A 16887-nucleotide genomic window follows, 5' to 3' on the forward strand; every position below is an offset into this window, starting at 1 on the left:
AAAAAAAAAAAAAAAAAAGCATAAAAGCTAATATCTGAAAGTGTTCTCCAGCGTATTTACAACTGTAAATATTAGACAATTACAAAATAAAACTCTCACTTCGGTGTTTTAGTAATGAGATCCTTATGGGCCATTAATATACATTGGTATAATACCAGTGCAACTAGGATATTTTCTGTTTTATTAAATGATTTATGTTTGATTCATTTCCATATGGCATCTGTGTTATATACACCAATCGTATTTAATGAAGTTGATTAGGAGACCATATGTAATAAGATTTAAGTTCTCCTTAATATGATTTCACAAACATGATGACTTGGGCAGTAACTTTTCCTATACACGTAAAGAGAGGGCTCTAGCTTTTGAAAAGATTAGGAAACACTATCTTTGATGACTAAATCTAATTAAATACTGAAGGCCCTGTAAAGATTACTGTCGCCTCTAGAAGGAATTGCTGTATGGTATTATTTGAGGTATCCTGTTGGTGCTGGAGTTTTGATCATGTAGTATACATGCTCAGTAAACCAGAATCCTCTTTAGTATTCTGATTTAAGAAATGCTAAAAAGAAAATTATAAAAAATACACCATCCAATTTATTTTCTTTAACCAGAAGAAAGCTGTAACATTTGTCCACAAAACACAATTCCAGTAAAAAAATTCTTACTGAGATGCTGCTCCTGCCATTTTTACACAAGAACACTCAAAGCTTGCAATATCCTCATTTAGTACTATATCTGTAAGTCATAGTTACTAAATAAGGTTTGGTTATTATAGTCCATGTAGATTACCCCAGTACAGCTCTGAAAACACAAATTCTGATTCTACTTGCAGGTAAGGGGTTGGGTAAGATGGAAAAGAGAGAAATAGGAAAGGAGATACTAAATGGACTCAAATATTGAGTTTCTAAACTCTTAAAAAAAAAAAAAGGTCTAGTAATAGCTTGAGACATCTGACTTATCAGAAGTGTTCCAGAAATAAGGCTTTTAGAGAAACATCACACAGGTGATCTCTTTGACCCTAATCCCTGGAGTATAGGCATATATGGGCATAGGAATTACAGAACTGGTTTAAGCATGAAGAATACATAAAAAATCGAGTCTGGTCAACAGGATATGTAGCTCACTGTGTAACAGTAATGACCTTAACAATGTGATAGCTAACACTGAGCATTAACTCTGTGCCAGCCACTGTACCTTACATGCATTACCTCATTATTCGACACTTTAAGGTAGGTGCCACTGCTGCCCCATTTTATAGATGAGAAACTAAGGTGCAAAGAAATAAGGTAATTTGTCCAAGGACTTGCAGTTCATTGATGGGGAACCTGGATTAAGGCAATGTGATTCTAGATCCAGTACACATAAGTATTACCCAAAATAAAGGCTCTTAGAACCTAGAATCCAACTACATATGTGCATATGTCTAAAACAGAAGGATAATTATTACAAACACTAAAAGTTCTTTAAAATCATAGGAAGAGAAATTCTCCCCCAATTATGTTATGGCCTTAATATGCCTAGAAGAGTCATGGTTGCTGATATTAGTGACTTAAGTTCACCTGATGATTAAAACCATGACACAGTTAATAACGACTGCTATTGGATATTTTAAACATAAGAGAAGCCAAAAACAAAGAAGATGTGGGGGGGATAGATCACCCCTTATTTTCGATCAATATGCTACCATATTAAAATTAAATGATCACTGAAATTTACACTAAAATAGAATGATTAGTTACTGGAATAAATGCTATAAAATTGTGAGAGCTCCACAGCAAAATAAAAACAGTCCAAACACAAGTTTTATAACCAAAAAAACTCCAGAAAATTTAAAATAACTGAAAAACACCAAAGATTAAGTGGAGATAAATCAATAAAGAGGGACCCCTTTATTATACATTTATAAAATTGTAGTATAATGTAGTTATTAAAAATGGGTGGCGTTTTTTTATTTTTGGTATTTTGTGTTCAATTTTTCCATCAGCTTCACAATCTTTCATAATTTGCTTTTTATTATCCAAAGGAATCTCTGGAAACTTCTATCCCACCATTCAAAGTACAATTGAAGAATAAACTATCTAGTAGATTCTGGTAAGAGACATTATCAGAGAAATTAAATTAACAACTCATGACTAAAGATAGAGAGTTTTCAAAGAAATACAATAAAAACAGAAACATGAAGCATAATTTAATCTTTCTGATGATTCAGAAGGCATTTCCAGATTGTGCTGTGCCATTTCCCTCATGCTGTGTATTTAGATGGCTACAACAGAATTCTGTTTAGCAGAATTTTGAACAACAAAACTTCATATGTAGTTCACATCAAATAACTACAGATACAACATGGGATCTTGATGTGTATATTTGTACTTAACCTGTGTTAAATGTATAACATACTAAGAAAACTTAAAAAAAAATTAGTTACAAAATAAGTATTTTAGCACATTTAGTAATTGCTACTTGTTTTAAAATATCATTTCATTTTTGGTGACCAAACTATTTTAGACCATAATTAAAGAACATACAACTTTAAAATAATGTTACAAAAAACATGGTTACAACAGAACTATTTGTTACATTAAGTGAAGAAAAGATAGTCACATACATATATTGAAGGATACTGAGGTTTTTCAACCCTATTCTTTTGAAAAGCTTTCAATCTGCCTTTCATGTAAATAAATTTAAAATTTTTAAAAATCTCTACTCAATGTGCTTGCAGAAAGTGGTGAAATCAGTGTTCATAACATGACTACCTAACCATTCAATGCTGATCACTGCACAAGTGTTTTTATACGACTATCCTGACAGCCATAAGAATGGAGCCCATGTATATATTCAGGTATGGCAGAGCCAACTAATCAACTGCAGACTGAGAAACGTTCAACTTAAAAAGGCAAACATAAACGAAAACTGGGAAGTGTCTGAATCACTGTACCTTTGACACAACCTTAAATCTTACGTTTTGCTATATATACTATTTGGTACTTTGGATTCAGTAGTTAGGATAAAAAAAAAGTTTCTGTATTCAAACATATCTACAGAATGTCCATATAAAATGTGTGAATATATACATTTAACACACACACACACACAAACACACACTCATTTGTGTAAGAACCAGCACCTAACCACATCCCACTTTGTACTAATGACCCAATGAATCAGGTATAACTTTAAGACCAGCTTAGATTCTATAAGGCTGTAACAACATATGGCTAAAGAGGTCAAACATGAGCACCCACGCTCAGGCTGGATCAAACTGTTCCTCCTCATGATTTTTGACAAGTAGTAATACCATTTATATAACAGCTATATCTCAATAACTTAGAATTCAGAGTATAAAACCATAAACATTGAACTCCCTTGTGGCTTAAAAGAGCACTCCTTCCACTCTGCTCCCACTAACTGGTATGAGGGCTCACCAAACTAGATCACTGAACTGTACAAATGATCTTTACTCTTAATCTAAACAAACATGTGTTAAAACATTCTGAAATGCTGCATCCTTTGATTTCTTCATCTTTTCAATTGCCCGATGCAGGTCCTGCTGTTGCACAGGCCGAATTTCATCTTCATCATGGCTAAAATGCAAACAAAATCACCATATATTCAAATAATTTTAGAATACACCCCCTCAGAAAATTTTTCCAACATTAAAATAGGTGTGTGAGGTAAAAACATAAATTAGTTTTCAACTGTACAAAGGAGTATAACAATGAAGTCTCTTCACTATTCAAGACCCCAAAGACAACCACAATTAGCAGCTTCATATAAATTCTTCCAGGAATTATCTACACACCTACAAGTCACAAGAGATTATTAAAAAGCACTGACTGTTAGGAGGTAGGTAGCTAAATGGCTGGCTAGAATCAAAGACTTCATACTCTAAGAATGTTAAGGTACAGAATATTACCATAAGGTGAAAATATTACATAAAGGAGGGTTAGTTTATCCAAATGAGAACATAATTCCAACCAAGAAACCAAAAGGATTATTCCCAGGAAAACTGGAATTAAAAATTAGCATCCCTAGGTATATACTTTTGTGTATGTTTTGCTTTTTACAAATTCAAAGTATAATTCTTTACTGTTAATAAAAACCTCTAAATCCTTCCCACTTCAATAATGAGAAAAACAAAGTCCAGCATATTATGGCTCCTTTGTAATTTATGTGCACTTAACAGATTCAAGGAAAAAGTTATGATAACCCAAGTCTACCAGATTTCTCGGATTGAAATAGAGTGTTTAGGGCTTTGAAGCAGTAGAAAAACAGGTCTTTCATTATTAACATAACTTACTAAAGCAAAATTTATTTATAGATTTGTTACTTTTCCTCTTAATCTTAAATATACAAAAATAAAAACCTTTAGAAGGTAGACTCTTGCCTCCAGAGGTCAAAAGGATTCTCAATTTGCTGAAGTAACTGGACTAATGGGGCAGGAAGTGAACAGAGTGAACCTCTCCACAGGAGCACTACAGATGGGTCAGAACCTGTGCACACAGAGCTCCTGGCTGACAGGGTAGCTTTCATGTATGCTTTCCATTAAAATAAAGAAAAAGGTTTTGGTGAAGCTTGCTGTGGCAACACATGAATACCAGAGGCAAGTCTGAGTTATTGGGAACGAAAATTTCAGGGAGTTGAGGAAAGGAAACAGGAACAAAGAGACCTTCATTCTACACAACCCTCCAAAGTACACTGGTTTACTAAGAGTCACAGAAAGTCTTCATTAGAAAGTTGATACTTTGAAAACAAATGCAGCAAAATACTAGTTCAGGGCAGGTAGCCTTTTAGGAAACTTTCTTAAAAGACATGGCATGGATCACCAGGGTTGAATCTAGTATCTTTGCTAGTATAAAAATTTGGTTTCTTAAGCTCACCACACTTTGAAACCAATTTCAAGTAAAATTTGCTGCAGTGATGAACAGTTTCTTTACTCAGTAAAAACCTTCCTTTTTTTTCTTTTTAAAGCAGGCCCAGGCTAGGTTCAAACCTACCATCCCCAGTGCATGGGGCCAGCATGAGGTGCCACTGAGCTACAGGTGCCCAACCAATACATTCTTATTAACAAATTAAAGTCTAGTCCAGTGGTTCTAATGCCACGATGTATTTTCATCGTTACAAAGGGGTCACAACACACAGGTTGAGAACTGCTGGTCTAGTCTTCAACAGCCACCCCTCCATGGCCCCTCACATTTCTTATGTGAAATTTCTTGAAGATATTCATTTCTACGTGAAATGAAAATTAAGATGTAAAAGCAATCTAGCTAGAGAACCCTGTTTCCCCAGTAGAGACGGGCCCTAGTTTTCTGTCAGCTTTCTGTGACGCATTCTGTGGATAGTAAATAGAAATTCAGCTTCTTCCCCCTTCATTCTAGATCCTATCCACAAGCCCTTCCCCATACATTTTCAGAACTCTCCTTTAGAAAAATGGCAATAAAAAAGTTGGTCATGATGGTGGTGGAGAGGCAGGGGTTTGCTGATTTAAATCTACCTTCTATTCCATAGGGAGAGTCGCTATTCTAAAGCAAAATAAACTACCTAAAAGCTCTAAAACAGAGGTGTCTAACCTGAGGCTCGCATGCTGACTGTTTTTGTTTATCTGTAGTGTGTGATATTACAAAAAGTATGCAACCTTTTTTTTTTTTTTGGCTAACTAGCTTTCAGTTTTTGTCTTTGTGCTTTATGTGTGGCCCAATAAAAAACTCTTATTTTTCCAATGTGCAGCAGAAATTGAATACCCTGCTTTACAAAGTTTTGGTAAAGATGGGAAATGAAGTAAAAATACACATACCTTTCTTCTGATGTAGAATTAACATATTCTCTGACACAGAGAAGAGCAGCATCTCGACACATTTCTTTCAGGTCACTTCCTGAAAACCCATCAGTTTCCTGGGCAACTTCTAGCAGGTCTACATGCCTATCCACCTTAAAATAAAACATGCAACATGTTCAAAAAACAAATACAAAATATACTGCAAAGGATACTACCAAATACCCATCCCGAGTTAAAGAAAGTTAAGAACATTATAACAACATGGGAGGAGAAACATTAAAAAATATTTTCAGTTTCTAGGAGCCTTTTCTTAGCCATAAAAGCTTAGAAATTTGAAATCTAATTTTCATTTCTGTCATTATGACCAAAACGGAAATAAGACTTACTAGATATACTGTGGAATGATGGGGAAGAACAGACATTAAATACCACTGGGTACATTTTGGTGTCTCTTACTATTCTATAATATATTCAGCATATTCATGTAGTACTTAATGAAGAGCCTACATCATTAAGGCCAGAGTCCATTACAAAAAAATTAACTTTACTTAACATTTTGTTTAACTATAAGGCTTAGGTATTCTACTACCTCAACATAATTTCAACACCTACCTTTTTGCTCCCCAACCTAAGCTTATAGTTAAACCAAGTAAGTGATTGTCCTAGCCACATGACCGACTTGGGACAATATAATCACCATACTAAACTTATGTGTAGACTAAGAAGAGAAAATGAGCAAGAAAAAATTTTGTTTATGACTTCCATCTATTCAATGATTCTTAAACCTCATATACTGTGTGTGTTAAGCACTTTACATGTATTATTTTCATTTAATCCTATCAGGTAAGTATTATTATTTTCACTTTCTATTAAGAGCCGGATTTAAACATAATACAGTAAAGGTCTCTAAAGCTAACCACTTGTCACAGTGACATTTACTTTTCTCCACTGACCTAAAACTACACCATTATTAGTTACTAAATTCTCGTTTGTATTTGTGGAAGACCCAGTGTTGAAGTAAGGACAGCAACTCTACACTGGGACAGGAGACTTAGAGGTGAGACAACATGGGGTCTATTTTCAGATGTGCAGCTATGATCTCTTGTGGCAGTGCTCTCATTCCTAAATGTGAGGGTTAAAGAGTAATCGTATATTCTTTGATAAAGAATAGCATACAGAAGGTAGGAGTGGTATAAGAAGCAATAACATGCAAAGAAAATCATAAACATACAGATAAATCCAAGTAAGTTTTAGGTATATAAATAGAAATAATAATCAGTTAATTTGGGGTACAGACAGAAAGTGGAACTATAATAAAATGGTAGATAAGACAGAGAAGACTTCTACATCAAGGTGTTCTGAGGTCCTAGGATTATAGCACTGCAGAGAGGGCACAGATAGCACTAGGTTACATTTTATGTATATATGTACTTGTATGTATGTCAAAAAATTTTAAGGGCACCACTAAAGGGCAGAAAAACAATGTGCAACTTCCAAACCATAGAGGAAGAAAGAAAAAGGGAATAAAGAATACAAGATCAATACTAATGCGCATGGGATATGGTGGGGTGGGGAGGCAAAGGAAAAGCATACTATCTGGAAAACATTAAAGTAATAAAGGAGAAATCCAAAGTTATCAGTAATCACCATAAATACAAACTGACTAAACTAGGCAGGCGAAAGATAAGATCAGCGTATACGGAAAAACCAAAACATAGCTATCTGAGGTTTATAATAATCACACAGTGCTGAAGGGGAAACAAACAGGCTTTGTGTTACGTTTGAAAGAAGAAAACAAGTTGAAAGTAAAACACTAAAAAAAGATACACAAAGCCAATAGTAACTAAAAGCAAGCTAACACAGTTCAAGTTAATCAAACTGGATTTTTACTCAATATGCATAACTGGGAACAGAAATCATTATATAATGATAAATAACTCACCAGAAAAATACAAAATTTTGTACCTGTGTATATACTCATAACATGGCCTCAAAATATATACAGCAAAAATTAATAATTACACAAAGAAGTGGACAAATCCACAAAATACTGGGGAATTTTTAACTTATGTCTCATACACTGATACATAAAAGTTCTTGGGGTAGTGATTCCATCTGTGATCTAATGTACATATATAAAAATTGAAAAATTCATTATGGGAAATTTGGTATATCATTTGGGTATTAGTCTTCTGTGGTTATACAGTTACAAACGTTTTCTCTGTGGCTTGTGTTTTCACTGTGTTCACGTTATCTTGTGATACAGAAACTTTAAGTCTGATTATAGTTAACTCTTTTTCCTTCATAGTTTTAACTTGCTTGGGTCTGAGGAACTCTTCGTACAAGTATATTCAAGGAGACAGACATACATAAGAATCTAAGAATCTGAGTTGTTTGCAATAGTGAAAGAACAGAAATAACCTAACCTACACATGTGTTAGGTGTGCACACATATTCATGAGCTGATACACGTCAGGTTATCATTTCTCAGCCTTCTGGCTAACATCAAGTGACACAAAGCAGATTACCAATGACGGTGATGGGGTAGGTGTGTGGGTATAGCTGTGTGTGTGCATGTGCAGAGGCTGCTTAGTGTGATCTGTGAGGCTGTATTTAATTTAAAAAAAAAGATATCAGGCAAATATAATAATGTTAAAATTGCTTGTTAAATCTTAATGAGAAATATAAGGCTGTCTGTATGTCTGAATATTTTATAAATTATAAAAACTGCTTTAAAAAACCTTCTTCCCAAATTATACTCTGATGATGTTAAAAACTAAACAACCAACATCTCCACCTTATCTTTTGGCTGCCGCTCCAGCATTGGGCCATTCTACAGGCAGTCTGCAAGTTACAAACATTCAAGTTCCTGAGTTATAACATCTGACTGAAGAATGACTTATACTTACAAATGGAGTCTGTTACAGGGGTAATAGGTAAATGTAGCTGTTCCAACTTACATACAAATTCAACTTAAGAACCAACCTACAGAATCTATCTTGCTTGTAATTGGGGACTGCCTATATTTCTAACCATTCACAATCTTGTGCATAAGAAAGTGATAAAGTTATGAAGATGTATGGAACTGGTCAAGTATAAGAAGACCACGAAAAGGTGAAGATTCCAGTCCCTGGGGAAGCAAGATTAATCAACAGAGATAACATTCACGGTTAAGAGAAGGGCTCTACCACTTCTTTGTGTTGCCCTGGGCAAGTTATTACATAACTTCTCTGGGTTGCAGTTTCCTCAGATGTACAACAGGTCTATTATTTACCCCTTAGAAAACGGAGTGTTAAGTAAAACAGTGCATAGCACACTACAATGCTTGGCACATAGCAAGCATTCTAGAAGTAGCCCTTTTTACTGTCAGTTAATTAAGCTGGTAGTTAAACCATGAAGTAGAGAGAATTCTTTTCATTGGGCAACTCAGGCAATACTAGAATAAATTAACAAACATCTGAAGTACTTTGAAAGAATAGCATTTATTTATATGGGGCTGTTAGTTACTATATCTACCATTGACAGTACATCTAAAAATATGCATAGTGCTTTATGTATATAATTTTATCTAAATTCCCCCAAAATCCAACTTCCAAGTAAGAAAAATGAAGTAAAGAGATGCTAAATAGTATTTGCCCAAAGTCACATAGCAGGGAACAGTCAAACCGGAATGCTGGAAATTCTTACGTCTATCTCCAAATCCATGTTTGTTAACGATCCCTGCCTGGTATATTATAAAAAAATGTATAAATTCAGATAAGTTTTGTATAAAGGAGGAAAAAGCTCCCTCCTTAAAGTCAAGTATTATACTTTTATAGGGCATAAATTTTATTAGTGCTAAAATTTTTTATACTTAAAACTTTAAGCCAAAATCACTACACTATCCTTTTAAAATAAGCAAGTCATGGGAAGGACCACCTCTCAATAAAGTACTGTGAAGGAGTGAAACACATTTCAAAAGCTTCGATCTTTTTGACAGAGAAAAAAACTCATAAAAATCTGGTAATTCATCTGTTTCAAAAAACCCTTTCTGCTCAACGATGTATAAGCACGATGGTACTCACTACATTAAATGTATGCACTACTGATTTGAGGCATCTTTTAACAAAATTAAATATAGTTCTTTCAGATTTTACCCCTTTATGCCTTCAGCATATAAATATCAGCTAGTGGGAAAGAGACATCCCCTTGCCAGCAATTATCCAAAAGAACAGTTATATTTTGCACCATAAAACTGATTAGCTACTGTGTGTTTTCATGAAAGACACAGAACACTAAATTTCCCTGTACTCCTGACAAAATTCTAAAAGAATTGCCAAAGATGCTACTGTTTTAAAAAGTAGAATACTGAAATCAAAAGTTTAAACTAATGAGCAATTTAAGTTTAAGTGGGAAAACCTAATAGCCTGTGTAGCTGTCTTATGAGACCATTTAATTTCATCATTTATACTCATATTCATCAGCTACATGTAAATCATCTGCTTTATCTGTATCTACGCTAGACCACATACATGTGGTTCAAAAATGTTACTGACTTCCAATTATGCAATATAATCCTTCACGAACATTTTAATTAAAGAACTGTATTGGTTAACTTGATGTCTACAAATTATCAGTAACTATCTCCAAGTATCTGTTAAATTTCTAGCCACACCGTATCTATCCTAATTCAAAAGAACTTGCTAATTATCCATCCCCTTCATTTTCTTCTCTGAATTTTTTATTATCCTTGTTAATGGTTTACCAATTAACTGTGTTTTATATAAATAATACTACAACTATATAATTTTTTTAAGGCAGAAGTTATCAAATATCCAATTAAAAGATAAAATGTAACTTGTTGATTTCTCATCTTGGACCAGTTACTTACCTTGAACACACAGAGGATTTTGGCAATTTCCTCCAAATTATACACAGCATTTCAAGTACCTATGCAGTCTTCTTAGGAAAGGTGATCTAGCTTTTATCTCATTCTTAAAGGGGACTAGGATGCTCCTCCTCAACTAGTTAATAATCACTGGTCTATACTCTGCAATTTGCTAGATTCTTTAAACTTTTGCATATAGCAAATGTTATTTTGATAGATTTTAAAGAAATAAGTCATTAGAATACCACTGAAAGATACAAAGGAAGACTTAAAGAACCATCCTGTCTCCCTTCTCCACGAACTTAGATTTTATTTTCATCCAGTCTCTTGATCCAACTACCAATTTTAGAGAAAAACCACTCCTTATGCAATCAGTACAAACTGGGAAAAAATATGTTCAAACTAGACACAGGGCAAATCTCCATAATACATAGAGTTCCCACAACTCTATATGAAATAGCTCACTGCAATAAAAAATTGGGTAAAGAATATGAAACTATACAATTCACAGAAAAAATTCAAATGGCTCTTAAATATACAACATTTATTTTATCCCTAAAGAATGCAAATTAAGACTTCAACAAAATAACCATTTTCTACCTACCATCTTGGCACAAAGTTTCTTAATATTCTGTTGGCATGACTTTAGGGAAAGAGACACTCTAATATTTGTTATATAAGTAAATTAGCATGGATGATTTGGCAATTGCTACTGAAATTATAAATACTCTTACCATTTGATCTAGCAATTTCTTTTCTGAAAAATTCATTTTAATAATATTCTTGCATGAGGCTGGGCGCGGTGGCTGACGCCTGTAATCCTAGCACTCTGGAAGGCCAAGGCAGGTGGATTGCTTGAGTTTAAAGGGTCGAGACCAGCCTGACCAAGAGTGAGAACCCATTTCTAAAAATAGCCTGGTGTTTGCTCAGAGCCCGGTGTTGGCTCAGAGGTTACAGCACTGGCCACATTGGGGCTGGCGGGCTCGAACCTGGCCTGGGCCTGCTAAACAACAATGACAACTACTACAACAACAACAAAATAGCTGGGTATTGTGGTGGGCGCCTGTAGTCCCAGCTACTCGGGAGGCTAAGGCAAGAAAATCACTTAAGCCCAAGAGTTTGTGAGACTCTGCCTCAAAAAAAAAATCTATCTTACATAACCAGTGAATAAGTCTGAAAAATATCAAATAGCATTTATTTTACTGCATAGATACAAGAACACATGGCACTTAAAAAAATTAAGGAAATTATCTTTAATTTCAAATACATCATAGTTACTGAGTTACATAAGTAAGCACAAGTTTTACTGTAATTTAGGTCAATTTCAAAGCTATATTTTCAGATTCCTTCTTTATTTCTCTCTAAAACAGTGGTTCTCAACTTTCCTAATGCTGCAACCCTTTAATACAGTTTTTCATGTTGTGGTGACCCCCGCCCAACCATAAAATTATTTTTATTGCTACTTCATAACTGTGATTTTGCTACTGTTATGAATCATTATGTAAATATCTGATATGCAGGAGACCCCCCAAAGGAGTCATGACCCACAGGTTGAGAATCGCTGCTCTAAAATGACTTTATGAATATAAACACCATATATATGGAATGGGGAAAAATTATAGTTTTTTACTTACATTTTCATTTTTCAAGATGAGTTTCAGGATTGCTTCTCTTTGTTTCAAAGCCTAAAAGCAGGATAATTTCCAGTTAGTGTTTAAAAAAAGATCAACTAGTTTTCCTAATATTTCTTCCTTATAAACTACCTAACTACTATAGGAGATGACAGAAATTCTGAGGAGGTCAAAGCACCATCTAGACTTAAGATTCTAGAGTAACGATCTATGGATGTCCTACTGAACTGTATCTTCTTATTCAGTCTTCCCAGAGCCCAGCACAATGTCTTGGAAATAACATGCCCTTAATATTTATTGAGCAAAGTACATGAATATCTATGCCTACCATGTCCTCTACATCTCTGCAATCTTCACTTTTCTTTTTAAGAAACTTACAAAAACTACTACTGACAACTTTTTTTACCAGTAAGTAGAAGAGACAACAATGATCCCTCCATTCTTCCACGTCAACATGAGTAAATTTAGTGAATTTCTATTTGGTGTTAATGATATATTTGTTTCCATGTTTGTATGAGTTTTCCCCCAGGGATGCATCACATTACAACAGAAAACACGAACTACACTTAACTCCTTCCAAGGATCCAATACATACACAGTAAATAGAAATGCCTTCTAAAGTTACTATGGCTGAATTTATCCTTATTCCTCCATCTGTCAACAAAACAATGCTAATTACAATAAATATGAAATCATATTACCTGAAAAACCAAACCCAACCCTGCTATTTCTGTAATTCAAGTAGGAAGGTTAGTCTGGCGTAGGTTAAATGATCACAAATAACTATTTCTTGTTAATAAACATTCAACTTGGAGAGGAATTTTGAGGTAAGGTTAATTATACACTTTGACATCAGAGTTATCTAAGAAGAAACTTGCCCTATATTGTGTTTGTTTATTCACTAAAAATGGAACAGAAAGTTCCAGTTCCTATGTTAACACTATACAGATTTAAAACATTGCTCAAACGTACAACAACATACTTTGATAACTCACACAGTATATTAGATGTACAACTTTTAAAGAGTTACTTTCCACACTGTTGTATCCTACATTCAATTCTACTATACATCAAAAATATTATTACTAGTTGTGTACCGGACTACAATTAGATTATTGACAGAGATTCTACCAGTCATCTTTGTCTTCAGAACCACTGAGTAAATTAATTTTCTTTTAAAAGATGTCCTGATGTCTTGCTTACAAAATAAAATTAAACTTCTTATGCAATGCACACAAAGGTCATCTACACCTGGCAGCAGCCTACCTTTCCAGACTCATCTCCATCTATTTTACTTAGGGCTTTAAGGAAACTACCCCTAGAACTCTCCAGTAGACAGTGCTCCTACCCCTTCTTGCTTTTGTTCACACCGGCAGGAAAGCCTTTCCTTGTCTTATCTGCCTGTCAATTCCTAGCATCCTTCAAAAGCCAGATGAATTCTGTAAATTCCTTGATTTCTCAGATGCAATTACTCATGTTCACCTCATAGTTTTTTATACATACCTTTGTAAAGCACATTTTACACTATTTATTTAGAGTCTACCTCCCCTGCAACACCACAGCCTAGCAGCTGTCTGACATGTTAATATTCAGTAAGTATCAGTAATACAAAATATAGTCTTCTACCTTAAGTTTAAAAAAATCTCTTCATTGATTTATCAGGTAAATTTCCTAATAAGCAGCTAATAGCCTCAGAGGAACCAGTGGTTGTAGCTATAGCAAATAGATGATCCGAGTAATTTTATAGAGGCCACAATCATCTATCTTTAGGAGATCATGTATACTGTCCCAAACTGATCTGATGAGTTACAGAATATAAATGGGATAAAATGATTTAAGCCAAAGATAATAAATGGAATTATAATTAAGTTCCTCTAATGGTAGCACATGTAACATGCTAATTGCAGGGAACACATCTTCTACTATTAAAACCTATTTTTTCTTTCTCCTTTAATCCAAAGGCAGGCAAAATATGAGACTTAAGGACTCTATGCAAATATCATAGAGTATCAGTAAGTTATAATCATCTACTTGAGGTTACTTCTTAAGTAATAAAAAAGAATGCTAGAAAGAAGGTAGAACTGACTGGTTCAATATTACCTACCACTTTCATTCTTAAGTTATAGTATAATATCTCAGCTACCAGAATCGGAAATCTTGTCAGAGGGTAGCACTGATTACGTGTGCCAATAATCAGTCCAGTAAATTCCAGTTATTCTTCATACCAGGCCTTTGGAATAGGACAATTCTTTAAACCCAATTCCTTCGATTTTATTCTACACTAAACCAAAACTACAACTTAGATTTTCTAAGAGAGGCAAATAACACTAATCTTAGGGTAGAACTGAGAAAAAAAATCAAAGAGGAGAGTAGAAAGGACAAGGACAATCTATGGGGTTTGCTGCCTCACTTTTTCACTGCCTGTCACAAATAAGTCTTATAAAATAAAATGTTCCATCCCTAAAACCACAGATAAAGACCTAAAAAGAAGTGAACATTTAACTCTTAATATTATCGATCAAAACCACATACAGGCTGGTTGATATGAAATCTTGTAGGCATTCTCCTCATTATAGCCGAGTCAAGATCCTGAGGACGATTAGTAGCTCCCATTACTATGACCTAAATATATAAAGAAATGAAAGGCATTATAAACAATATTCCTTTAAGGCTGTCATTATTAGGATTTAGAAGATAGAGAAAATTAAGTGGTGTTTAAACTAAATCTTTTATATGAAATCTGATTTTAATGCAGTATTACTCAAATATTTGTTAATACAAATTGAAATTAATCCTAAATAAATTGGCTAATAGCAAAAGTAGATAGACTAATGCATTTCCCTGGATTCCTAGTAACTAAAATATGTACTGCTCAGCTGCAAGTACCTTTACTGAAGAATTACATAGATTTATTTTTAAAACTTACCATACTTTGCAAAATATAGTTACTTAATGACTATATGCTGAATGACTGAAAGTCGTTATGTTATAGCATGGGTATGTAGTTTAGGAGTATGGGGGGATTCTTCTTTCAAGTCTTTTAACAGTATTATGGAAACCAGGTGCATCAACTCATGGCTGTAATCCTAGGAGGATAGTTTGAGGCCAAGAGTTAGAGAACAGCCTGAGCAACATAACAAAACACTATCTCTAACAAAAAACTGAAAAAAAAAGTTCACAGGGGGTGTGGTGGAGTGTGCCTGCAGTCCCAGCTACTCAGGGGGCCGAGGCAGAAGGCTTGCTCAGGAGCCTAGGAGCTGGAAGCTTGCAGTCATGGGCTCTGATCCCGCCACTGTACTTCAGCCTGAGCAAAGAGCAAGATCCCTTCTCTAAAAAATAAATAATAATAATGATAATATTATGGAGACAATCATTTCCCCTTAAGTCTGAATATTCTGGTAATTTTAGTCCACATCATGTGCTTTTTTCCTCAAGATTTCATATAATCTAGTAACAATATCAGCACTGCAGGTGATATCTTCTCAGTGTTAAATAAAACCTGAAGCAATCCAACTTTAAACAGAGTAAAAGCAACAGAGTAAAAGCAAACACCAAATGCTGGGTAGAATTATTTAAAAAAAAAAAAGGCTGGCTCGGCGCCTATAGCTCAACCGGCTAAGGCGCCAGCCACGTACACCTAAGGTGGCGGGTTCGAATCCCCAGCCTGGACCCGCCAAACAACAATGACGGCTGCAACCAAAAAAAAATAGCCGGGCGTTGTGGCGGGCGCCTGTGGTCCCAGCTGCTTGGGAGGCGGAGGCAGGAGACTCGCTTGAGCCCAGGAGTTGGAGGTTGCTGTGAGCTGTGATGCCACGGCACTCTACCCAGGGGGACAGCTTGAGGCTCTGTCTCAAAAAAAAAAAAAAAAAAAAAAAAAAGGCTGGTAGCTCTGCCAATTTTTGGGTCTACATCATTTATTCATAAAGGATGTAGAGATTAAAAAATCAACTTTACAAATCAACATGAGTAAAGACGGAAAGACACAAGACAAGCTAATTTCCAAAGGATGTCAATATTACCATTACTGTTGATATTTTAGTATAATCTAGTAAAAGCACACATCAATCCAAAATGAAAATTTATTGTAGTCTATGGAAAAATGTTTCTCTAACATTATCTTTTATCTAAGAAGTTTTTGATTTTTGAAATAATCTAACATTTGACTACAGAGCATGATAAAATATCCACCAAATCCTATATTCTATTCTTACTCTTCACACTTAATGATATTCAGGAGCCTCTGAACCAAATTACTTGCAATTAACTGTGAGAGTTTGCCACCTAGAGGAAGAAAATAGAACACAAACATAAATCTGAAAAGCTAGGTCTACAACATAATACAATTTTGTATTTGGGTTAAGTGGTCTGAAAATCGAAATATTAATGCTTGTCCCTATTTTTATTTGCAGGGTCCCTGCAACTTGATAAAATAAAAAGATCTACCAAATTTAAAACAAACCTTAAAAGCGACCAAATGAATTAACTGCATAAGATAATGAATCACATAAATAAGGATGTTTTGATGTAGAGTATACTGTTAAAAGAGATTAAGTGCACAGAAGTTTGCTGAAGACACACTACATTTGGTTTTAAATAATCACAAAAGACACTGT

The 16887-nt window shown here is 34.6% G+C and overlaps 1 protein-coding gene across 2 annotated transcripts in view; it reads right to left on the reverse strand.

Moving 5' to 3' along the window:
• Positions 1-1877: 1877 nt before the first annotated feature.
• The window catches only part of ATAD1 (ATPase family, AAA domain containing 1), a 49764-nt gene continuing 34754 nt past the window's right edge, over positions 1878-16887 (reverse strand). For both annotated transcript variants that reach the window (XM_023509580.1, XM_003783676.2), the window contains exons 7-10: positions 14807-14896; positions 12278-12328; positions 5795-5928; positions 1878-3584 (exon numbers count right to left, since the gene is read on the reverse strand). In XM_023509580.1, the coding sequence (XP_023365348.1) occupies positions 3464-3584; positions 5795-5928; positions 12278-12328; positions 14807-14896 (396 nt within the window). In that variant the 3' untranslated portion in view covers positions 1878-3463. The remainder of the gene's footprint in view (positions 3585-5794; positions 5929-12277; positions 12329-14806; positions 14897-16887) is intronic.

The sequence above is a fragment of the Otolemur garnettii genome, unplaced genomic scaffold, assembly GCF_000181295.1.
Source record: "Otolemur garnettii isolate 467f Iridium unplaced genomic scaffold, OtoGar3 scaffold00008, whole genome shotgun sequence".
In the NCBI taxonomy this organism is placed as follows: Eukaryota; Metazoa; Chordata; class Mammalia; order Primates; family Galagidae; genus Otolemur; species Otolemur garnettii.